A 25,088-nucleotide genomic window follows, 5' to 3' on the forward strand; every position below is an offset into this window, starting at 1 on the left:
CTGCATGAACAGCTTGATGCTTCCACGACGACGTCATCATCATCATCATCTCATTTCCAAAGTTCTTTTCTGCAGAAAGCGTGTTTCCCATCACCTATCAAGTACATGACACACATAGTGCTTCAAGTCTTAGTTTCAACCATTTTAGAAAGTCCGGTGTGATTCAACAATAACATCGCTGACATTAAATCAATAAATCAAAACAAACCAATATACCTGAGTGATTATATATTTATTTACAATTCTCTGTTTTGAAGCCTGTAGATAATTTATGTATAATAAAAGGCAAACACCTTTAATTACACCCACGTTGGACATATAAACAGGAGATTGGCCGACCAGAGTCTACTTCCTCGTCCTCTTTTGGAATAATACACAGGTGATTTAGATGCAGGGGGAGGGCTCGCACGGATCCAGCTGTTTCTCATTGCAGATGTGTGTTTTAAACGTGCAGAGGTCCCCAGGGGCAAAGGGTTCACCATGGGATACCCCACACCCCGCCCCCCTGAAGTACCCCGCCTTTCTCTGGTCCCCGCTCAGCTTTGGGGCCTCACAATCACTACCAGGTGATATTCTGTCTGTCTGTCTGTCGGTCTTAACGTGTGTGTCCCCCCCCCCAGTTCAGGTTTCTGGTCTGATCTGGTCCTCCAGGGGTCCGTATTCTGCACAGGAGACCTTTTTCACAAATGAACCCCGTCTATCAACACGGGGAAGGGTAAGAGGAACGCAGATGAATCTTGGGGGGGGAAGTGGGAATATGTTTGGAGCTGGATCCGTTTGTGTGGCAACTCCCGCAGCCGCCCGTCTGAGAACCCGATGGCCAAAGCAACAGTGTACAGGGTGAAATAAGATGTAACGTCCAAGTGAAAACAAAAACACACAAGCATCCTTCGCACAACATGAAACATGTCTCACAGCATTAGTATATATACAGCATTTGCGGCTCATAGTGGCAAGCGGGGTTGATTGCACAAAAACCTCGACAGCGCTGACGTTTCCGACTTTATAAAAGAGTAAATAAAAAACTAGTCTTGTTTTTTAAAATAAATTAAAACACCATTTTCAAAATGGCCGCCTCGTCCTCCTTTGATTGATAGTATTTGGGAAGTAAAAAAACAAAAAAACACAATGAAAAGAGAGAAAAGAAGACCGGATAGATGGCAAGTAGCGTGATATTTGATTGGCAGTATAGTAGTGGTATGGCACATTAAGTCCAACAGTAAGGAAAGCTATCAATGGTTTCTAAACCCTGCAGTCCATCTCACACAGGGGACACAAAAATCCTTCACTAACTAAACAATTCAATTCAAACATTTTTCCAAAAAGCGTCACCATTGTTGAAGGTTAATCCGACCCAGTCTGGACACAAGATCAGCCTCTAAAGCTTAAGTCTCCATATCCTTCACTCCATTTGGATCCAGACCAATTGATGAGACGACTCAACGAGACTGAACTAAGAATAGCGGCACTCGGATGAAGCAAATCATCATCATCATCATCATCATCATCGGCATTCTGGCCTTTCTCCCTCTCTTTTTCTTTCATCGCTGAAAACACATTTGGTTCTCTACATACAGACATTAAAATTACACAAAAAGCGGTCATAGCTACATTAAGCGTTTTATGTGATACCCAGATCAAATCGATCGGGTAAGTCAAACAGTTGTTAGTACTATGAAGCCCGACCCCCCCGTCCCACACCGCTGGCGGTTTAGGTAGTGAACCAACCACGAAACGGTGCGGGTCAAATGATGGTGACGAGTACAGAAAGTGGAGCATGTATGACGCCCAAGAGAACACACTTCTACCTGCAGGGGGCATGAAGGCACCCGGGCTAGTGAATATCAAGTCGTACTTTTGTCGGTGGGCGAGGGGGGGGGGGCTCTCGTTGGGATGCCCGCGGTCCTCTGTGTCGGCCTCTGGCTTAAGGCGCCAGTGCGTCACAGCTTTGCGGCCGTGGGTTCGGAGTCTTTCGCTTAACGCAGCTTTAGGCACACACACACGCCTGAGACATCGACGAGGACGTCTCATGGACAACACGCTCCTCTCTCACACGTCTGTCTCTTACACGAGAAAGGGAGGTCATCGCGGTGTCTTTGAGAGGGGGCTCAGGCAACCTGGTGGCGTCAAATATCGCCCCCTCAGTCAGTCCAGTGGTTGTGATGGTGGGAGGTGTGTGTGGGGTGGGGGCGGGGCGGGGAGTGGTTGGAGAAAGGGGGATTGGAGCCTCGGTTCCCTACGGCCCCCCCCCGTCACACGGGACCATGGTTGTGGTGATAGTTGTAATGGTTCCCGTGTTCGGCGTCTGCGATCTGCAGGCTGGGTTTCCTCTCCGGCGCGTCGCTATCCGCCGCGTCTGCCGCTTTGCAACGTGGAGGACGTTTCTTAAAGAAGTTGGACACAAAGTGCACCTGGAGAGGAGAGGAGGGGAGGGAAGAGGAGAGGAGGAAACAGGAAAGAGGATTTTAGCTTAGGTCACTAACAAAAATTGGAGTATAAGCATGTAAGGGATGCAGAGGAGGTAAAGGCTGGGCTGGAAACTGTGATTTTATGCGTCTCTGCAGGTCTATGCGCAGCTGTGGAGTGACACACACACACACACACACACACACATCTAAGAGGAACACACAGAGAGCAGACGCAACTCCTGAAGGCCATAAAACACTGAGCCCAAGAGGGTTTCCACTTGCACATAACACTGTGAAGGCCAAAGGAGCAGGGCTCACTTCCCAATCAATCACACATGGACACACACACACACACACACACACACACACACACACACACACACGGCGGTGCAGGTCACTCGAATACAGGAAAGTGTCATACAATCAGGACGCCCGGCTGGATGAAGTGAGCAGAATGGACTTTTGTGTGTTGGTTTGTATCAAGTCACACTTTGCTGTTGCCACACTGCATTCCCCTCCTTCACTGCCAGACTGAAGTAAAGCTCGGCACTCTGAAGGGAGTGTAACTAATAGAAAGATTTCCACTCAATGTCATTTTTTTAACGATCTGGACCTACCTATGTTTGCTTTGCCCGAAGCCAGAAAGCACAGGACTGTGACTCAATGTTTGAGGCTGGAGATTCTTCGCAGACAGCTTAATGTCCGAAAATGTGGCCAGGAGACGGTCAACTCAATAGCTTCTAGCTATTCCTATATTTTATTGTAGTAGTTGTATACAATTTTTGTCCCGCAAGTTGCCAAAACCATCTTGATTTACCGGACCCGAAGTGAAAAGCTCCCCGACTTAGAAATAGCACTTTGGAATTCTTCAATTTTGCAACGTTTGTCCTTGAGAGAAGTTGCCGTGGAGACTCACGTTGAGAACGGCAACGAGCGCTCCCTGCAGCAGCCCCACCAGCACGTCGCTCCAGTGGTGCTTGTAATCAGAGACTCGGGTGTAACCCACATACACCGCAAAGGCCACCAGGAAGAACTGGATGGTGGGCCGGAGAAGTCTGGCCCACTTAGCCACCAGTCTGGCCTGCACGTAGAGCTGTAGGAAGTGGAAGAAGAGCAAGGGGGGGGGGAGGAGAAGGGTTGGAAAAGAAAGAAAGAGAGAGAGAGATCAGGGGATAGATACTACACCGCAAACGTTACAACACTGAACGCCTCACAAGTCTCACACAGCTGCCTTTAATCATTGGTACTGATGCTCAGCTCATTTCTCCTTTTACTCGTCTCAGCTCCTTCCCTGGAATCATACATCTTGAGCGAACCTCTACGAGATGTTTTGGGTCCTTCTCAACAATTAGCCCTCAAGCACGGATCCAAAAGCAGGAGCCTGTCATTAGACGAGTCCAGCTGGGGACTGTTAAGCCCGATTCAGACATCCCTTTCCTTGTTTACTGTACATAGAGATGCATATTTATACTGCGTTGTAGGACTTCAGCTCACGTGCCGTACTTACCGCTAAGAAGAGCATGCAGTACATTCCAAACGAGGAGTGGCCGGAGTAGAAGGACAATCTGGGGAAAGGAATCAAATGCGTCACGCGGGCTGTTTAAAGCCGTCCGATACAGTCGGCACCATTAAATGTGTCACATCATCGCGCACAAAGACACCAGTATGCAATAATAAGTGTCAATTAAATGGTTTCATTATATATTTTTCATCTCCGAGCATCATGCTGCAGGTACTTTGCTACAATCAGGGATGCACAGACACCGATATGATACTGGCTCCAACAGATGTAGCTTACTCGTTAAGGACTGGATTAAGATCGGTACTCAGCCGATACCCACAGGCGAAAATATCGCCGCGATTGGTGTGCGTCCCGAGCTACAGTACTTGGATGTGCCGCTCCTACCTGGACTCTGTGACGTCGCGGGGCCTTCCAGTGCAGTTGATCACCTGCATGTACCCCGTGCAGACCTTGGGGGCACACACGGCCATGAAGTTCGGCCTCGGGCGGCCGATGGTGAACTTGGCCAGGTCGGTGAGCGACTGGCTGACGGAGGCTCCAAACAGGAAGGTGCCCACTACCTTGTAGAGCGCGGCCACGTACTGGTTAAAGTCAGAATTGGAGTGAATCCTCTTGCTGTAGACCAGATAAGCTTCTCCCGAGGAGATCTGAGGGGATGAGGGAGAACATGGAAAAAGAGCTCTCTTCAGGCCAGGATCCAATCTTTTTTCTTCATCATTTGGCATTTAGCATCATTAGAACACTGAAGGGGATGAAGTGGAACTTACGATGACGACGGTGCAGGAGATGGTGACCGCCGCCAACATGCCGTGGGTGATGGTGTCTGGCTTTAGAGGGTACATGATGCTCTCGTCGTCACAGTGAACCCCTCTTTGATACGGCTTGAACACGATGGTCATGATGATGAAGGGCAGGGCCGCTGCAGCCACAACAAAGCAGAGAAACAACAGTCTGAGCCGATGGGAGGGATTTGTTTGCGGTATTTGGAGAAGTCGTGCGTTTGGTGCAGTAAGATGGACGCAGTGGTCACAGCAGAGATCATGAGTGGGCAACCAGACCAGGAGAAAGTTTGATCCTGGTCTTAATTGACATTGTAATTCTAAAATGAAAAAAAGTGGAATAACACTGTTGTGCCTTTTCAGACATGACGTCATTTCAAAAGGAGCTGGGAAGTGAAAATGTTTTTCTAAGGATAGCCAAATAGTTTTCTCCCTTCCCGTTTGGACCTCAAAGTCTAAAAACAAAGACAAAAACAAGCCACAAGGAGAATAAAAAAACAAAAACATTTAGCAGTTAAATGTCTGGGTAAAAATGCAGAGCGGGGAATTACAAAAACAAACAAAATAGTATTTACATACACACAGGGATGTTGGCATATGTACAAATCAAACATCACAGACACAAGCCGGCACATACATTTCCTTAGACAGACACAACTGCAGCTCTTTTGAATGATGCGGCTGGGTGCAAAAATAAGGCCCAAATGTAGCTGACGTCTATCGAAGAAATACCTCATTGAGACTCGGCTCGCTGCATTTTGTCGAAGAACAAAGGCACATTTTAATAAATGCATTCAAGCTCCTCCCTAATTGAAATAGACTGAAGGAAAATTCGGGGGGCAAACGCCAACTTTAATAAAACAAAAACACACTGAGGATATAGAGCCGAGGACTATGGATTTTGAGGGATTCTTTTGGGCGTCTTATCTTTCTGTGTTTTACGTCGCGTACAAAGTTGAAACCATTAACTGATGGATGGAAACAATCACGAGTCGCTGCCCTGCTGAGGAATGCGTCCGATATCCACTACCGCTGTCCGTAAAAACGGAGGGCCAGACAGTGTTGAGGCCGCGGTGGAAATGCCACACAGCCGCATACTAAACGCAAGAAAAACAGCACACACTCGAAATGTGTTCTCACCAATGGGATTATATTTCTGTGTAAATGAGCGGCGCGCCCCTCCCATTCTTAAAAAGTCCACAGCTACAGTCCAGAAGGACTTCCAGCGAGACTTGCTGATGAGAGGCCGAGGGTCCACAAGCGGAAGACTGAGACCAAAAGCGAAAAAATATGGATCAGCGGAGGTGAACGCACCCTTTAACTCAAACCATTGAGAAACAACAGCCTGCTGTAAATGGAGGGATACTGGGACAACAAGACACAACAAGACACCTGGACAATGAGACGCAGAGTGTCCCTCTCCATCCAAGTGGACATGACACGAGTAAATGCGTTGCCTAGTTACAACTCCATGCACGTGTTCCTCACAGGACACCGTGAGACAAGGAGCGTTGTGCTCAGCGAGTGGGACAAAATAGAAGCTTTCTGTTAAAAAGGAGCGTAGACAACAACGCTCTATGAGATAAACACAACGTTACACTGGTTGTAACTCGACCTGAGAGGAGTTGGGTTTAAACCAGACACACAGGGAGGGGAAAAAAACACAAATTGAGAGGCCAAGGGAACGCAACACGGTATTTAAACACGGAAAACTTTAATAGTTTCAACACAGGGTGTTAAAGGGGGAAACGCGGCCGTCTTCTTAGTAATCAAAGCATTTTGTTTGGAAATCGGACCACACAGAACTTTTCCTGCAGATTTGTTATGGGTGAAATGCAAAAATAACAAAAGAGCTAAAGCGGCTGTTCCCAATTTCTTTGGTAAGCTACGGTAAACAATTCCTGGACATTCTTAGGCCATATTCTTTTCATTTTAGCACCACCATCATCCTGTTTGTGGGAACCTGTTCAGCGACAGAACTGGCATCCGGTCTCAGGCGCCTCGTCGGACAAAAACCATGGCATGAATTCACTGATGTGACCCATGGGTACGGACACAAAAGTGGTTTTATTGTTCTCATCAAGCTCCAAAAAGAGAACAACATCACTCCTAAATATTTGATGCATTGGACCCTCATCTTTTTTGGGAGCAGCAGCAGCTGGATGACACCTGTTCCTGTACAGCGACTTCCCACAAGCCACCGACCACCAGACGCCGGGCCGGGTCGCTGCCATCTACCCGCCGCGCCGGGACTTGGTAAACTGGTCACATATAAAGTATTTTTTTTTTTCCCAAGCGTCACAATAGTCGTGTCTGTGACGACGTCAGCACAATGCATGTTCTCTTGCATTTAACCAACATCCTGCCTCGGACGTGTCGGGAAGGGGAATTCAATGATGTGGCAGCTTCTGCATCTGTATCCTGCTTGCAGCTGGCAAAAGACCTTTCTACCCCATAACTGAGAGGGTCCTTACAGGACGCATCTCCCAAGAACGCTATTTTCAAAAGAAAATCTTCCAAATATTATCTTAAACATTTCCAGACTCCTCATACGTCTGGTATGGACCCAAATGTAAAAATCAACCGTCAAATTTGCTATTTGGTAGCATAATATTATCGGGCATGAAAATAAATATTGTTCTTAGGGGTTAGAGGCATAAATCCATTGGTTAGGAGGTGACAAATACAGACAGGAAATCTGTTTCCACTCAACATATTTTTTCAGCCAATACCAACTTTTGAGGCCTAAAGTAATTTGTGCGTTCAACACAACCTTAAAAATCCACTGGAACACCAGACAAAAGTAAAGAAAGACTTGCAATCCACCACATATTATTACTACATAAGTTGTAAGTACGCTTTAAAGAGGGGTGTCACGGGGGAAGTTTATTTACTTACTACAGCATGGTAAATGTCTCTTTGAAAGGGCCGGAGGACATAATCATTTCTATTGATGTGGTACAGAAACTTCAAACTGTTTCATGAAGCTTTTAACACCTGCCAGAGCAGGACATTCATCACGGCGCAGCGAGGAGGAGAATTAAAGGGAATAAACCACCTCCTCCAACCTGGCTGAAAAGCTGCAGCGTCTCCCATCTACGACATTGCGGGTGTCATTTGTATTTGTCTGTTGGGCTACATGCTAAAAGGTTTTTATTGGCCTCTGCGCGATTACTAAATCATCTTCAACAAACTCGGCCGGTTACCCACACATTCCAGGGAGTGAGTGGAACAAAGCAGCCACTCTCTTAAAAAAAAACAAAAATCAGACACACTTGAGCACAAAAATAAACCCTCTGGCTGGCGGAATAGGTCACTGGGATACCACGGGACGAGCCCACGGGACGAGCCCACGGGACGAGCCCACGGGACGAGCCCACGGGACGAGCCCACGGGACGAGCCCACGGGACGAGACGCGGCGCTGCTTTGCACCTTCTTAAAGACCAAGTCAATGACTCGCGTGGTTGATTTTATGCGCCGAGAAAACACAAAAGAACGTCAAGGCGGCGAGGGGGGGGGGGGGGGGGGGTTGCAGTGGAGAACCTTCTCTTCAGACACCTGCCTTTACGGATGTAGAAAAGGAAAAACGCTGCCAGTTTGGAATGCAGCCAGGAAGCTAATCTCTAGCTGCCAGTCAGCCCCCCCCCCCCCCCCCCACAAAAGAAATCTCCTGCCTGAGCCCCAAATGGGAGCTTGTTTGAAGTCGCAGGATGCAGAGCTCAAGCGTTTCCTGCCTCAGATTAAAGAAGGCCCATCTTGGAGGCTTTTGCTTGCATTCTGGGGCTTTTTTCATTTGACCTGGTCGCAGATGGGCCTCCGTCCATAAACCTCCTCCGCCCTGCTGAACGGCCGCCAGGGCAACGGAGAGATAAACACTCGGTGGCAATAATTGATACCACGGACAAACAAAGATGCCAGTGAGAGAAAGGGCACGCTGTCCTCCGCTCCTTCCGTCACTGCTGATTCACATCCTCTACTCGGCTTTCTTCTCCTCCCCCTTCTCTCTTATTCAAAGTCATTCGTTCTTCTCTCTGGAGCTGCGTCTCTCTGTCTGTCAATCCTCTTGAGCGCAGCGTCCTCCCACACACTTCTCCTTCTGTTTTAAATATAGAGGCCTCGATGGGCTGGTGCTTTACTTAGCCGGCAGATGTGCAATTACGAAAAGGACCATTTGGACCACAATAGCACCCCGGGGGCAGAGCTCTGAGGCCTGTTACGTCCTGTCTCGCTCTCTCTCGCTCTTTGGCCGTTTCCTTTTTCAAATTGCAGTTTTTCTCTCTTTGTCTCAGGTCACAATTGCCGCTGCCGCTCGCGGAAAAAGCCAACGCCTTGATCATCGGCCCGTGTTTCCCCGACCCAACCTGCTGCACCTGTAAAACCATGTGGACGGACTATTATTCTCCTCACTTGGATATACATACAGTCTGGGTTGTCATTATGCTTATTTTCAAGGCCTGTAAAACCTGTGTGTGTGTGTGTAGGAGGGGGGGGGGGGGGGGGGTTGTTGTCATGCCCTGGAGCTGCTCTATTTGGTCTAAAACTCTCCTGCAGGGTCACAGCTGGGACATCTGCTCCTCATACACTCATTTCTTCTCTTTCCAGGGTTAGGGTTACTTTGGGAGTTCCTTCTTTCCTTATCCACCCACCCCCCCCCCCCGAACATTCATGGCTGAAATGACAGCGAGAAACCAAATCAACACGCTGTTACAGACCTTTACAAGGTGGCTCAAAGCAAAACAACTAGAGGCTCCCTCTTTGTGACTGTCTCACCCCGAGCCGGACTGACTAATGTGGAAGGTATGTGCTGAGCCTACAACCTCTGCCGCCGTTGGCCTCTGGAATTCGGCTTCACGCGAGGAACGCCCAACCTCCACCAGTCACACCGAACCCTCCTGCTGCTGCCGGTGCCCACTCTCCCTTTTTAAAGACACCGCCGTCTCGCTCCGTCCATCATTTACGCATGCTCGGGTCTGAGCACTGCAGACGGAGGCGGGTGGCAGGCGAGGGAGGAGTGGTGGTGTGTAAGGAGCGGTTTGGGGGGTGGGCAGGGGTCTAAATCTGGGAATCAAAGAGTCTGGAGGGGATCAAAGCCGCCGGCCACACAGGTTTAAACCGAAACCATGAAAAGGTCCGCAGTGAGAGAACGATCATCAACGGGGCTGAGCTTCTCTGAAAGGTCGCTAAATGTGTCGTCTGCACATCATTGCTATATATGTATGAATGTATACACACACACATTTATATACAGAGTATTCAGTATGCAAATGACTATGTTTAGTGGTTGCCTGAAAGCAGTTCTTGTTTCTCTGGAGAGAATAAGCATGTTTGGAGGCCTTATAGTCCTCTGCCTTTGACTACAACAGAACAGCCAGCAGGACCTAAAACGAAATAAAGTGGTTGAAGCTTCCGATTTTCATCTCATTTCAGGTCTTAAACCAATAACAACTGTTAAAATTACATCAAAAGAGGACAATGGCAACAGTGCCTCTCCCCCACATTCCTCCATTTTCTACCAGCTCATTGTTGAGCTTTTTTGAAACGTGGGTACTTTAACGACTCAAAATGAACGCGGTTTCTCATCCACTTTAGAGTATGACTGAAGAAAGACTGTAGGTGGTTTACCCCAAATCCTTCAGCAATTAAGGTCATTAAGGACGAGAAGAATATAAGCCGGGCTCATATTCCTCAGAGGGACCAGCGTGTTTGTTGATAGGGCTTCAGTTTCCATGACACAGCTCTCCTGAGGAGAACAATTCCCATCAAGCGTCTCTGCAGCCTTTCGCTGAGAACTCGGGGGCGATCAGTCTTCCAGAACACAGCGGCGCGAGACCTTCCGGCTCCCTGGAGACGCTGCGGCAGCACCAACAAACTCTCACGGGGCCTCCAAGCGGAGGGGAAGAGAGCCGAGCGACGGGCCGTTCACATGCACCCAAGGTCATGCGAGGAAGACTCTGTTTACTGCCGCGGGGCTTTGTGAGCAAACTCTATTGTAGGCAAATAACTTCCGTGTGTGTGGGAAGACTCTCCAGCTACGAGCTCAAACCCACAGGAGCAACATAAAACTCATTTATGGAGTCAGTTGTGTTTCAAAAGACACGAGAGTCACATGACCGGGAAGATGTCATCTCAGCAGGTCTTTCTGCATGCAGAGGCAATGCGTGTGTGCGTAAAATCAAAAATAACTGGTTCGTCATTACCCGGTTCTACACATGGAACGTTGTGCGTGAGCGTGTCCTGCGCTAATTTGTTGCCTGGAAGCCTTTTAGCCCCACATACTCACCTTGAGTACGTAAGGCATTACTCATAAACACACAGCTCGTTATAAGCACCCGATTCATGCAGAGATTACTCGCTGAGGTCCCCCCCCCTCTGACTCTCGCACCGAGTGCAACCTCGCACTGGGAGGTTAACGCCTCCCAGCCAACACCCACCGCCCGTTTGTGCCCAGAGCAGACTCACATGAAGCAAAAGGAGGGACACGATGGAGCACGAATGGCCACGGCTGATATTTGAGCTGTAAACTAGACGCGTGATACAACCAGTTTGCGTCTCGTTTTCTGGTTATATTGTTGGAACACAATAGGAGGGAACATCCCCAACAATGATTGCTTATTAGTGCGTGACGATCACAAGGTAGCCACACCCTAAAGAGGACTATACTTTATTGAATGAACTTCATGATGTAATGAAGAACATTTCAAACTAGCAATTGAGACAATAAACGGAGGTTTCCAATGTATACCGAGGACATAAATCAAGTGAAAAGTCGGGTCATTTTTCTCATAGACTTCTAAGCAACCGGACTATTCGGAGTGATCCACTGCTGACGGGTGGAACAAATGCACATTTAAGGTTCTTCCACGTGGTCTTCACTTCGAAAAAAAAAGGTATGTTCACATAAATGTTTACAACGAGAAATGTAAACAGTCCCAAAACGCAGACAGAACCCATCTCCGAACCCTGCTTCCGCGCAGGCTAATGGTTAGCGTAATTACAAGCTCCCCCCGTGCGGTTGTGACATGCCCGGGGCAACCTCACACAAGCTCGGGGGTTGACTGAACATTTATTGTGGTGGCTGACGTGGGTGGCGAAAGGGGAAGGGCGAGGCCCAAAAGGGTGGGATGCCACCACCCAGACCCGAGCCGGCAGCCAAACACAGACGCTAATCCCAGACCTGCGAAGGCAAAGCGGCGAGGCTTATCAAGTTCAGCAGCGTGTGGACGTTCCCACAGACGGGGGAAAAACACCCCTAAGCTCCACAGAGAGCCTGGGGGGGAAGGGGGGGGGAAGGGGGGGGAATCTGAAACTGCACAGCAGGGCAGATCACGCAACACGGCAGCCCGGCTGTCTAGGAAGGACGGTGGCGTTGGTACGGAAACCCAAAGTCCCACCGCAGTGGTACATTCCACATACACAGCAGATCTCTGGGATGGGATGGTGGGGTCTATTAAGGGACCTGGATGTGGATGGCCGACAACATGCCGTTGATGGAACTGGTTTGAAACACTCGCCTGGCGTCTCCGTGTTCCACGTATGTTGACACAGGCGACTCTACAGGTGTGTAGTGGGTGTGGCCCCTGACGAGGGACGCTGCTCACACACATTCCATTGCAACAACAGGTGCTTCCATTGGATGCTCTCTATGTAGTAGTTCCTTTGTAAACTTCCTGGATTGCTGTCCAGTTAGTCAGGAAATGGCGTCTGTGGTGCTCCGTGTGTCTCCGTGTGTGTTATTTGTTCATGCCTCAGAGAAGGAAGGTACAACAATGAAGACACCAAACAAACTCATCCTGGAGAAAAGTGAAGTTAAACGCCAAAACAATCGTCCGTGGAGCAACATGGAAGTCACATCCTGAGAAATGTACGCGGGATGTGGGGGAATTTTTGACAAGATTCCTGGCTTAGAAAATATTGAATAACCAGCACGCGAACGCGCACACACACACACACACACACACGCGCGCGCGCATATTGAATTTCCATAAACAAACATTGAGCTTCCTGAGACTCCGTAAAGTGCTGAGTAGTTTGGAGGATCCTGCAGGCCTGAGGGTCGTTTCCTCACCACGGTGCCGCTCAATGTCACATTTCAGCCCGGACACCGTTTCATTTGGGATCTGCGCAAACAAACGGGGCGACTTCTCTTGTGGAAAGTTGGACTGCGTCGCAAAGGAAAGTCGCTTCATTTGCATTTCGTGGAGACGCGGATGAAACAGCTTTGTTGTGGTTCCCTGGCATCTTTCCACCATTTCAATTAAATTAAATATTGTGTCACTAAGCCACTAACAGCAGACCGCTGCAACCGCAAACATGTGATGTTTGTCCGAATATCAGCTGTATGAAGCTGCAACTCCTACCAAAGGCGGATTATCTGACTTTTGGTTGTAATCATTTTGTTTACCATATTGTTTTCTGCTCACCACTGTCAGCACAGGAATCATGTCTGTCGTATGCATCGTAAATGATTGACATCGTTCGCTCTGCGTTGTAAGTTTTAAGCCCCCTGATGCAAATAAATGGAAACGAATCACACTTACCGACCACAACGCACAGCACGTCCATCAGCACGTACAGCGTCTTCTTCCTCGGGTCCTTCATCTTCTTTCCGTTCATTCACTTAAATTAATCAACAACTTTAAAAAAAGGGGGGGGGGGGGGGGGGGGGGGTAGAGAGTCACTACTTTTTGAAGCCCATCGGCTTCGGAACAGAAGCGCAGGCTGCGTAAACAGCCGTAGTCACCGGCACTCCGAGCTCTTCCGGGATCCCCTTCCCTTCCGTACCTGTGCCGACATTGACAGCAAAGGTGTTTGGCGACAGCGGGTTCAGCGCTCGGAGTCTCGCGTCCGTTTGCGCGCGTTGGTTACACTGCGTTTGGCAACAACCCCCCCCCCAAAAAAAAAACAAAAGTGGAGAGATCCTCCCAATTGCGCAGCGCCGGAGGCGTCCGGAGAGTCCAGTGCGCGCACCGAGCCGCAGAACTGGTCCCTCCCTCCCATTTCCTCTGCTGGCAAAGGGCGCTGGAGCAAAGCGCTCAGTGGTTTTTAGCTTTTTGTTTTTCTCTCTCGCTGCTTTGCGACTTTGTTTGCTGTCATTTAAATGGAGACACACAGTGAGATAAAAAAAACAACTAAAAAATACAGGATTATTTTAAGAATAATTACTTTCATTGCACCTGAGCTCATAATTTGCAATAATGTTTAATTGATTAGTGGATTTAAAAGCACTGCAGTGGGGCTGTGGCTTTAATTCATTACTTAATGAAACAATGATCAATTCCTAATTAATTGAGCAGTAACCCAGTTTAGCCCACTGCTGAACTCCTCACATAGATGAGAGCCCTTTATTATCTCCTCCCGTCATGCACTCCATTTACCCCAAAGATCCACAGGGGGGAAACACTTGAACCAGTACATCAGTTGAGAAGTTAATCTTTTCCCTGAGAGAGATCTATGTTGAAACTTACCAGAGAGCAAACAGGTTCTAAAATAAGACGCAAACACATACATAGTAAAACCATGACGTCACTAGGAGGGGGGCGGGGAAGGGGGGGGGGGGGTAGAAAGCTAGAGAACAAAACCTCCAGCTTCATTAAAGCAGGAAGACCTGCTGGGGCTGCAGAGAGCATTAGCATGACTTAACACCAGCATGAGTCCATGAAGTCAGGATGCCCCCCCCCAGGGACCCCACTCCCTCCTTGCTGCCACCATGCAGCCATGAGTCGAGTACTTTGGAGTACTTTGTGTGCATAAATAGTTCACTCATTTTGCATGACAAACATCTCCCGATTCTGTTAGTTCCGCCCCGCTGAGTTTTGGCAGAAAACACAAAGGAACTCTGTATTTCTGCTTTATTTGACTTTCTGCACAGTTGAAGGAGGTAGAATTAAATGCGAGTGTGTGCGGCTGTCAATGACAACTTGAGTTTGTAAGTGGAACAGTGCCATGGAGAAGAATATCAGTTGAGTAAAGCAGCACCATGAAGAGGCCGGGGGAAACGCCGGCAGGAATTTATTTGAAAGCGGAGCCTTTTCTGCCTCCTTCTGGTTGTTTCTAAAGGCAACAGACTTAACGGAGACATTGACCACCGCAACCATTCACCTTTTCTCGCCTCTGCACAGAAGGCACAACCACAAATCAATACAGGTATTAACATGGAGGTGGAGAAGTCTTAATGAGAAGGACCCGGTGTGTTCTCCACCAGTAGAGTGACCCCATCCCAACGGTCACACTAAGGAAACTATTAGAGTTCTTAACAGAATAGATGTATCCAAAAAGTCTGTTGTTATGGCCACGATGAAAACACAGCGGCGAGGAGGCACTGCTTCCAAATTGCCAGGATATAATAAATCAAAACTAGCTAACACAGCAAATATCTTTCCGATATCTTCATATCTACAAAGGCTTTCATTAACTACTTATGAACACTGGAGTTCAGTCTGAGAATTGTCTCTCTGTGTTTGAACTGTAGTTGTCCTCTTACCAGCAGATGGCACCATAGTCATACGTACACACACTAACAATGCAACAGCACCAAATATGCATACAATTGATAACATAGATGACAGTCCCAATTCAATGCAGCTAAAACCACATTCTGGGCTGCGTGATGCAACGCAGTAAGAAACTGTGAATAAACTGCACATTTTGGAACTGTAATCAGCTCGGGAAGTGTCCTTAGAAAATACCTACCGGTACTTGTCCCGGGAGTCCTGCTTTTGTCTGAGTGAATATTTAAACAGATGTGCGAGCAAAAGGCCTCACGAGGATGGACAATATACGTTAGATGTTTACCTCCTAAGGACAGATGATGTAGCAGGAGACTTCGTCCCTGCTGTCCAGTGGCATGTCCTTCTATCAGAGGCGATGGAGACGCAGCGGGGGGCTCAGGACTAACTCTGCAGGGGACAGACGAGGGGCAGGAAGGACATTTGGTCAATCATGTATATGTGCCTGATGCAAGATATGATGTCTTTTCTAAGGGTTTCAATACTGCAGTACATTCAAGTTTCCTAAAAATTCCTTGAGTCTAAAAAAATCCCAACGAAAGGTTGATAAACATGAGAGTCACACATCGGAGAGACAGACTGTCGCTAGATTTAGTCATTGAAAATAATATAAATATATATATATATGTTCCAGGACCCAATGCTTTTTCCTGCGTGAGGACAAATATCAGTGCAGCTATTCGATTGGATCTCACTTCCTCCCAGTTTAAATTTAAACAAATACTTGAGATGACACAAACGCGTGGCCGCTTTTAAAAATAATTTATAGTTCATTTAGATATTTCACACGTTTCTTTAACAAAATATAATTATCATAAACAAACACGGAAGAAATACAATATATAAATTGCTAGAAAATGAGAGTTTAAAACAAAAATGAATAGAAAGCAGTGTGAAAGCCGCCTCCCTTCCTCCGTGTAAACAAACACAAAACATACGAGACCGGTTTGGCTTTATACGCGTTTCACAGGCGGAGCTCCCGCATTTACAAAACAAATGGAACCAACAGAAGGACGAACATTTCCTCCCCTGTAACTCTCCCTTTACCTGTTTAGAGTGGAGAGCAAAATATGCAGACATTTCATGCAGAAGAAAATACCACATATGTACGAATGGAGCCGCAAATAAAGTTATTTCTATTTAAGCTCATCAATGTATGTAAATTAAAACAATATTTAATGCAAGAATCTTTAGTATCACATTCACACCATCACTTCAAGATGTTCCGTCTCTAAACAACTCTCAACCTGGAAGAGGCGGATTCCTCTGAGAGATGAAACGCTAAGTTTATCATTTATTTTGTCGTCCTTCACCTGAAGCTCTGTCTGTCTTTTAGAAAATACTAGATGTACTTTGAGATGTTAAATGACAACTGAGAATATAAGTTTGTCATCCTTTGACCAACAGAATTCACAGCGTTATGGATGGTTTGGAACACTGGTTAGAAGAGAATTGTATTATATACACACACACATAAAAGAAATGCCAAAGCTTCTACATGTGATACTCAGTATACTTACATCTGGCAGAAGTCAGTGAGCAAAACATTTCAGAGAAACACGATATTCTGTTAAACCCACAATTCAGGTCAGCTGCGTTCAACTTATGCACCTTTGTTCACATGTTACTTGAACGTAGGTAGAAGAACCGGTACATCTCATATTAGATTGATCTTTGGACCCCAAACCTCGATCGTCACCTCTCTGAGGAGCTTAGTTCATTAAACTTGGTGGGAGGATGTTGCACGAGGCAAAAGAAAGAACCCATTTAAGTTTTAAGCGGTCCCGGATCACAGGGGGGGGGGGGGGGGATACACCCATTATTTCAAACCTGCCTTTAGTTACATATATTTTTACACAATGCATCTCAATCCAATAACCTTCCTGTCGAACGCGCCTGTCCAGGGCGAAAGGAGACTAGCTGAAGTCGCAGAACCTGAGGAAGAGCGATCGCATTCAGTGACTTAACTATGTTCGCGTGTACAGTTTACATTTTCACGTTTTATTTTATGCCCATTCTGCGGGTAAATCAGGCTCTTAATGAAACTTGATATTCAACATGATAGAAACGGCGATCAGAAGTTATGACAAAGCACTGCACCTTTGTACACCTTGACGTGGACTTCCAAATGAAGAACAAGGACGACAAATTTAACAAAAGCAAAACCAAAAATAAAACACTGAGCTGCTTTTTTCCCTCCAATCATGTTCGCGTATCGACCTCAATAAATGTTCAGTTTCAGCTGTTCATATTTAACCAGAGTTATTGAGACCGTTTCACTTGTTTTCAGACAGGAGTGGATGAGTGCAAAACCAAAAAAGGGAGGATGAAAATACCCATTGGATTGAAGATGTTTAAATAAAGTAATTTTCACATAGTTTCAACGCAGAGATTTTACTCAGATCTCAAAGTGCCGAGCGATGAGCAGAACATACCTAAAGGAGGACGCGATTGGTTCCACATGGGAGAAGTTTTGATTACATCTGATGCGGTTAAACATCCTGATAAATAAAAAAAAACAAAAACTGGTAAACATAGTTGATCATAGATCTGTTCATAGAGCCACAGTCAATCAAAAGCTCAGCCGTGGTGCCGGTTGTAGAAAAAAAAAAAAAAACTGTCCACGAAGGCCTAAGAAACACCTGAAAGTGGTGATTAACACTGGTCATTCCACAATGGACAAAGGGTTCAAGTGACTCAGATTAAAAAGAGTGTTCAGACAGACGACTAACCCCCCCCAGCTCAGCTAGTAGGTCCATCCTTTTTTCACAAAGTCAGATAAAAGCTCTTTGTCACCGATCAAAGATGTTCAGAACTTCCCACGTCCCGTCACTGCGTGAGCGAGCGAGGGATGCTGGACGGGAGGAGCAGGCCACCGAGCGCCTGGAAGGGCGACGGGAGGGCCGGAGAGGAGGGCGGCGAGGCGGACGGCAGGCTGAATTCCCCCGTGCCGGCCCCCGTGCCTGCGGCCTCGCACTCGGGGCCCTCCGAAGCAAAAGGTCCGCTGCACACGTGCAGCTGGTAAAAACAGGAGCCTGGCAGGCAGTGGTCGTCGTGGCAGGACAGGGGGCTGCCGCCGCCGCCGGCCCACTGGGACCGGTGCTGAACGAGGGCCGAGGGACAACAGGTGTCTGAGGCGGGACCCCGCAGGTCGTCCGCGGCCGGGAGGGAGAAGGGACAGCCGAACAGCTGCCGGGGACATCCGTCACCGCACACGCCGGGCGACCCCGTCACCAGCTCGCCATCTGAGAGATGGTATCAACTTAAATCATTATTTCATACATTTTGTTATCGATAAAGACACTTCAAACTACGCTTAAATCGTTGCTACATAAATGTTGATCTTGAACTCAAGATCCATTTGTATACAGCAGTTACACCGAGCAAATGATCGATATATATCTTGGATAATTAGCGGCATTTACTGAATAGCCACAGCATTAGCGCTGTGCTTCAGGAGGTTTAATCACATTATTGTTATGGCCTCCAATCCGCTCTTCTTGCCTTCTTTACCTGCAGGCCGGGCCTGCTTTCTGCGGCCTGTCTGGACCGAGTTCATGGCTTTAAGAGGAAGCGGGGAGTTCGTCTGAGGCAGGGGCGGCTTTCTTCCTCTGGAGCAGCATGTCAACAGGCGTGCATGCACACGCAGGTACAGACATGCATACGTGGACGCACAAACACAACCACACAGGACACACAAGGAGCAGGAGGGAACAAAAAGGAGGAGAGACACATAAAAATGATTGATAACATAAGATAATGAGTATGTGATGTCAAAAGTAAAAGGCAAACCATGTGATCAAAATATGACATTCAATGGGGAAAACAAAATGTATACAACACAATGGGCAGCAGGAAGGATGTGATTTGGAAAACTTGTCCAAGATGGTATGTGAATGGTTTCTATAAAAGAAAAGACATCCACGTATCTTCCTGATTCCATTATTATTGGAAATCAAACTAAATCCTCAAGGTGTGTGAGATTTTTTAAAATTAAATGCTCTTCATTTCACAATCAACCGTTAAGTGCCGAGCGCTCCGTGACCAGCTTCCGCCTCTCTTGATGCAAACATGGGATAATGGAGATAATATAGCGGTTACACTGGCTCCATAATTACTTGTGTTGGTCATCTATAAAAGAGAATAGATACCGAGGCAACAGTTTACCAGAACATCCGGCGCTTGTTTACCTCGTTTGCGTGGATCCAGGCTGGACTGTGGGGGTAACGGGGACTGATGCTGTCCAGCATCCATGGAGCTGTGAGACAACGAGCCGTTGCTTCCTTCCAGCTCCCCGACCTCCCCGTCCTGTTCTCCATCCTCCCTGCAACACAACCGCTGTTAGCGTTGCACAGCGACCAACAGATATACTGCGCGGTCTTACGAGCTGGTTAGAAAATATTGAAATTCCAGGTCGGGTGAAAAAGCAGCGTCCCAAGTAGTGATCGAGGCTTTGAATGCAAAGAAAGCGGCCTTTGGAGCAGCCCCAGGCAATACGTACATGCTCCCCGATTGCAGGCTGAACTTCTTGCGACTGAGCCGGGTGGCCTGCTGGGTGAAGTACTCGTGGCGCTCTGACTTCTTCCACATGTAGTAGTACTCCACACACTCGCCAACGGAGCGCGTTCGTACCTGAGGAGTCGCCGCGTCACTCGGGTTCCAGCAGCCAACTCCACGAAAATGGAAGAATGTCACAGCGCTCACCTTATTAGCCTGAATGAGGTGGAAGTTTTTCCCGTAGACCCGAAAGCCGTGCTCGAAGCTCCTACACTCCTCCTCGCTCCAGGCACAAAGCTCTTCTAAAAAATAATAATAATAATAATAAATTTAAAAAAGGGGAGAGAGAGAAGCACGAGAAAGATTTTTCAGCACTGCTTTTCATTTAAAAGAAATACACAATTTTAAAAAAGTCCACTCCAACTCTGCAGGTTTTAAATGAATGTATCTTATCTATAATGAATCTTAACTGGTTTCCCCAATTTAATATTGTCTCACACATTACAAAGAAATAAGCCTTGTGAAGATTGTCATTTTGAATAACACCGAAGAAAAAGAATGCATGTTTGCTATGAGGTCATCCCCCAATGTTCTGCTTTTAACGGACCAAACCAGCTGCAGAAAAACCAAGATGTGAGGTGTCAAAATGTAACAGCATGGTCTTGCTTTTCACACGTGGGATCGGTGTGTTCTGCAGTCTTTGGAACTCGTAGGGGAATTTGAGTCCCAAATGAGTACACATTCCCCTCTTTTAATCAGTTGAATTTCTCGTTTATTTGTGAAGGATCTGATTCTAAATGCTGTAGAAGGTGTGTTGCATCTGCAATTTAGTTGAGTTTCTGTAGTATATCGCTTTGTACGACAGGACTTTTATTTTGTGTGCATAAAATGCAGCTTGAAATCACATGAATGGCTGCGGGGAGGATTATTATTACACTTGTTGTGTTTTGGTTATGCTCCTTTTGTTTTCTTTCTGAAGAAATTAATGAATTTGATTGGTCTTCATCTCCGTCATTGGGTGGATTATGCAAAAGGACAATCGGAAGTACCGCAGGACGACAGGCAGGTTCTTACCCCTGAACACTTTCACGTTGAAGCGTAATCGTCGCAGCGCCTCCTCTGCATTAAAGTTGCATTTCACAAGCTCATACAGCGCCTGGCGATCAAGAGAAAAGCAGGAGGATGAGACACAAAGGGTCGCCCCTGGGTTAAACCACGACCCTCTGCCAACTGCACGTAGTTGCGACACCACTCGACCAGTGTCTCCTGGGACACGTTTGGAAGAAGAAAAAAAAAAAGGGACAATACCTGTTGGTTGTCTCGCACGGTGTCTTTTTGCGTCTGTGTGCACTCTGTCCCCTGCTGGCCATACGGTCTCTGTGCGTTCAGCAAGAAGTCTTCCACTTCCTGGACGGAGAGAACTCCCGGTCTCCACAGACACTGGTCGTCACTGCTGCAGGCTAGAGGATCAAAGACAGGGAGATAATGAGGGGGGGGGGGGAGACGTGGAAGAGAATGCAGACAGAGACGGTGCAGGTAGACAGAGGCGTGGTCGGGCTGATGTCTTCTCTGACGCCTCCGGCTGGAGACGACAAAGGCAGATTTCTACACAGAGGAGCTTTTAAATCCTCTGGAGTGACTTGGAGGAGGTTATACAAGGTGTGCTTACCTCTCTCCTGGTAGGTATATGAACTGAGTGGAGGGATTTTGGCCTGATACATAGAGCCAACCATAATTTCCTGTGAAGGAAATGCAAAGGCAAAGTTTGTCATAGCGCTCAAATGGGACGTACACAGTTTAGAAACTGACGTCCAGAACTGAATTTAGAATATTAGGCGGAGAGTTTAAAACAGATTTTGCTGCCGATCGTCACATAATCTTAATCTTCCTGTTGCTGCCCCTTTGGACCGGTCCTCAATGTAAGTGGGAACCTATTCTCAATCCACTTATCTAGTTAAAAAGGTCATATAAAGAATATATGAATGAAACATTCAAATCAGAGTCAACTGGTCTCAACCCACCTTGTGCTCTTCATTGGAGGGAATAGATGCTTCGTCAGAGTCCTCGTTCGACGAGCTGACTAATGTGTCTTTGTCTTCACCTGAGACCGAACATCAGAAGAAATCAGGGATGAAGGAAATCATTGCAAACACTCGGCACGTCGAAAGATTTTTCCGACAAACAACTTCTATTTCTGTCGATATATATATCAACATTTCTGCAACTTTGAAAATATTTGTTTTGTTTCTTATTATTGAAACCCAGCACAGCAGTGGGAAGCATACACATGCAATATATGGAACTCTGTATAAAATAGGGTTCAGGATGAACCAGTGCTCATCAGGGGAAGATTTCTAAACCTCCTCAGTCTCTGACGTCATTGGGTCACATGAGAGTCAGATACCAGGAAGTTCCTAGATCGCATTACACAGAAATAAACATGTCACAGCTTTCATTTCATTTATTGACATTATAAACTCTTGCATGTCATGACTCATGATCATAAATTCAATATTGAGGAAATGGGCTCCGGGGGTGTTCCTTTTCTTCAGTACCGCTATACGGTTTTCATCAGGAAAGCTCTGAGTGCTCATATGGCGTCAAGCTTCTACAACGTCACGGAAACATGTGCGAGTACGTGCCTGCGTGTTCGTTACATCGGAGCAGATCGGAGGTGTTCGAGGCGACCGACGGCGTGAGATCATCAGCCAACGACTCCTCTTCCTCCTCCCCAGGAAACATACCCTCGGTCATCTGAACCGGTGCGACACAATTTAAGAGAGCAATAGAGCGGCAGCAAAAAAACAAAAGCACAGCACGCGCTGATAACGCGCCAGAGATGAGAAGAGTTCACAGCGTTTTATCTCACCTTGTCCAGCGTCATGTCTGGCAGGCTGGCGGCCATGTGACAGCTCTCCTTCTCCGGATCGGACACCGTGTAGCCGTACAGAGCCAGCAGCTCCTTCAGAGGAAGCTCACCGGCCTGCAAACACGCAGAGGGAGACATCGTCAGATGATTTGTTTTGTACATCACTTCCAGAGGAAACATTGACACTAGGTGGGGATGTTTTTGAGCCGGTCAACAGGTGTTACCGGGGGACTCCGACGCAGAGCTGTCAAACTCTTAACGGCCTGGATGCACTGTGGCGTTTGGCACGTATACAGCAGTACGTATTTACCAAATTGAAATCAAAGCAGAAACATCTGTACTGGATACAGGCGTGTGAGAGATACGAGGAGCCCTGTGGCTGTCAGGTTCACACGATTCAAAAGAAAAAAAATGTTTAGTTGAAGAGACTTGTGGCTTTACGCTGTGACGTAAAAGTGATGGAGACGGCTGAACTTGACCGCACAGTGTGGGGCCGCGCTGTCATCCTCATGGGGTCGAAAGCTCTCCTCTAAGGCCGGCGGAGACTTCTCCCGCTGGGGGCCTCCATCACTGTGGCTCGTCCGCAGCCGCGCCGCTTCTCTTTAGGGGCTTTTTGCCCACCTGCACACACAAACACACACACACACGTGAGCTGTGGTAAACGAGAAAAAAAACAAAAACAATAGTGCAGGGTGCAGTGTCAGCACACACAGAACACATGAGGGGTCACGCAGTGCCGGGTCACATACCCGGACAGATCAGAAACCACCGAAGAAGACCCTGAGTGGGGCCCTCAATTGCAACTTAAATATTTCCAAATAGCCCACAAAATAATCGAGACAAGTCTGCAGATTTGTCTTGAGATATAATGTGTTATAGGCCGGTGCTTCATATCAAAGCACATCCACTTTTCCATTCACGGCACATGAATGTGTGTTTTCCATGTTGTTCCTGCAGTGGTTTTGTAAAAGTAATGAATCAACACCAGCTGAGGCCACCTAATAGTTTTGTAAACAACAACAAAACTTCATTAGACTTCGAGACAAAGGCCCCCACCCAACTCCCACACAGACATACGCTGAAATGTGATGGCATGCTACTTCTCTAAAAGACCACTTTGCTGGACGAAGAAGTTTGTTAAAAAAAAAAAAAGCCCCGTGAAAAGCTGAACCGGCACGCGGCCGTTCGGTCGCAGCCCGCCCGGCGCCGCGTGCCCGACCAGCGGCGCTTTCCTGCGGCTCGGTGCTGAACGTCTCTCCCTCCGCGCGGCACGAGAAGGAAACACAAAATGTGCTTCTCGGAGAAACGGGTCGGAGTTCACCGCCGCCAGGTCGGGACATCTTTAAACAAACCCTCCTCCACCACAACTTTAGCTGTGCCACTCAACCCGGTGATACGACTCAGGACCCCCGCGCGTTAGAACCCCCCCCCCTCCACCCTCCCGGCTCCACCACCGCGGCGGAGGGAACGGCTCGTTGACGCGATACGCCGGAGAGAGCTTCTCCATTTCTCCCCCCCCCACCACCACCGCACCCACCCCTCCGGTTAAAATGCCCTCCCCGCCGTAAGCTCCTCTTTCAGCCGGCGAAACCGTCGATGCTCTCGTGTAACGTTCCGCGGGACACAAAGTGTCCAATTCGCTCCGTTTTCTTTTAGTTTCCCCCCCCGACATCGTTGGAGTCGTCGCATTCCGCGTTTCTCTCTCACTCACCTCCGCCATTCCGCTTCTGCGCGAGCCGCGTATTGCCCGGATGTTGTAGGTCCGCTGCTCCGCGCAGCTCCGTTTATTACAGCGGCTGCTCCTTAGTCGAGTATTGACTTATTTACCCAAATAATTCCGCTGTTTTTATTGTGTCCCGCTGGACAGCTGTCATTAAATAATTCCTCTGTATTTTTTTTATTTTTTTCACCTCCCTCCCACTTTCGATGTCATTCTGCTCTTGTGCAATGGGTTTTAAAAACATTTTTCAAACATACTTCAAAACAACGTAAAACGTTTAACATAAACCCCCCGCGGACGAGACACTCCGTATTTTACAAATATAACAACTACAGGTAAAATAACTTTAAATGCCATGCATTCGCTGCAGGCCGGTGCTGAACACGCGATGAGGGAGAGACGTGCTCGAAGCAGATAAAGACATGGAGACACGTCGTGTGTCTCTCACATGAGATAGGGAGAAAGGGGGAGGCAGGGTGGAGGTAAAAGTTGACCGCAGACAAAGTTCATCTGCCCTCCTATTAGAATAGGTGTAGTTTAAAATAATATTTAGCAGTGATAACTCTAATTTTGTTTTACTGTATATGGTAAATTGAACATGTCACTTTTCTTGTATGTTATTTGTCTTGTGTTCCATTGTCTTATTGTCTTAATGTCCAATGTTCTGCAACAACCGCCGTGACAAACTCTTTTTCTGGAGTTTTTTTCTCTCTTATGACGGCGTATTTTATAGTCAGATTAAGGAAAGGTCAGAAGCCAAGAAAAAGGCCTCATACTGGTCTCACTG

At 47.4% G+C, this 25,088-nt stretch overlaps 2 protein-coding genes across 5 annotated transcripts; both read right to left on the reverse strand.

Annotated features, from left to right (window-relative positions):
- Positions 1–218: 218 nt before the first annotated feature.
- Positions 219–15,605, reverse strand: plpp2b (phospholipid phosphatase 2b). Of its 2 annotated transcripts, XM_040184904.2 has the most exons (7): positions 13,492–14,225; positions 13,248–13,343; positions 4,698–4,849; positions 4,315–4,577; positions 3,916–3,973; positions 3,325–3,501; positions 219–2,411 (listed from the first exon to the last, which is right to left on the reverse strand). In XM_040184904.2, exons 2-7 carry the CDS (start codon positions 13,321–13,323, stop codon positions 2,253–2,255), a joined length of 885 nt encoding a protein of 294 aa, XP_040040838.1. In that variant the 5' UTR covers positions 13,324–13,343; positions 13,492–14,225; the 3' UTR covers positions 219–2,252. The 2 variants fall into 2 exon arrangements, with proteins under 2 accessions (XP_040040838.1, XP_077964628.1); XM_078108502.1 differs by having other exon boundaries at positions 13,248–15,605.
- A 357-nt stretch (positions 15,606–15,962) lies between these two features.
- mier2 (mesoderm induction early response 1, family member 2) lies at positions 15,963–24,694 on the reverse strand. 3 transcript variants are annotated; one of them, XM_040184611.2, is made up of 12 exons: positions 24,293–24,694; positions 23,066–23,202; positions 22,582–22,695; positions 22,355–22,466; positions 21,734–21,813; positions 21,382–21,451; positions 21,021–21,172; positions 20,787–20,868; positions 19,920–20,014; positions 19,717–19,847; positions 19,406–19,539; positions 15,963–18,460 (listed from the first exon to the last, which is right to left on the reverse strand). In XM_040184611.2, exons 2-12 carry the CDS (start codon positions 23,090–23,092, stop codon positions 18,045–18,047), a joined length of 1,413 nt encoding a protein of 470 aa, XP_040040545.2. In that variant the 5' UTR covers positions 23,093–23,202; positions 24,293–24,694; the 3' UTR covers positions 15,963–18,044. The 3 variants fall into 3 exon arrangements, with proteins under 3 accessions (XP_040040545.2, XP_040040547.2, XP_040040544.2); XM_040184613.2 differs by having other exon boundaries at positions 23,023–23,202; XM_040184610.2 differs by lacking the exon at positions 24,293–24,694 and having other exon boundaries at positions 22,582–23,190.
- Between the last annotated feature and the right edge of the window lie 394 nt (positions 24,695–25,088).

This window comes from Gasterosteus aculeatus, chromosome 8 (assembly GCF_964276395.1).
Source record: "Gasterosteus aculeatus chromosome 8, fGasAcu3.hap1.1, whole genome shotgun sequence".
Classification (NCBI taxonomy): Eukaryota; Metazoa; Chordata; class Actinopteri; order Perciformes; family Gasterosteidae; genus Gasterosteus; species Gasterosteus aculeatus.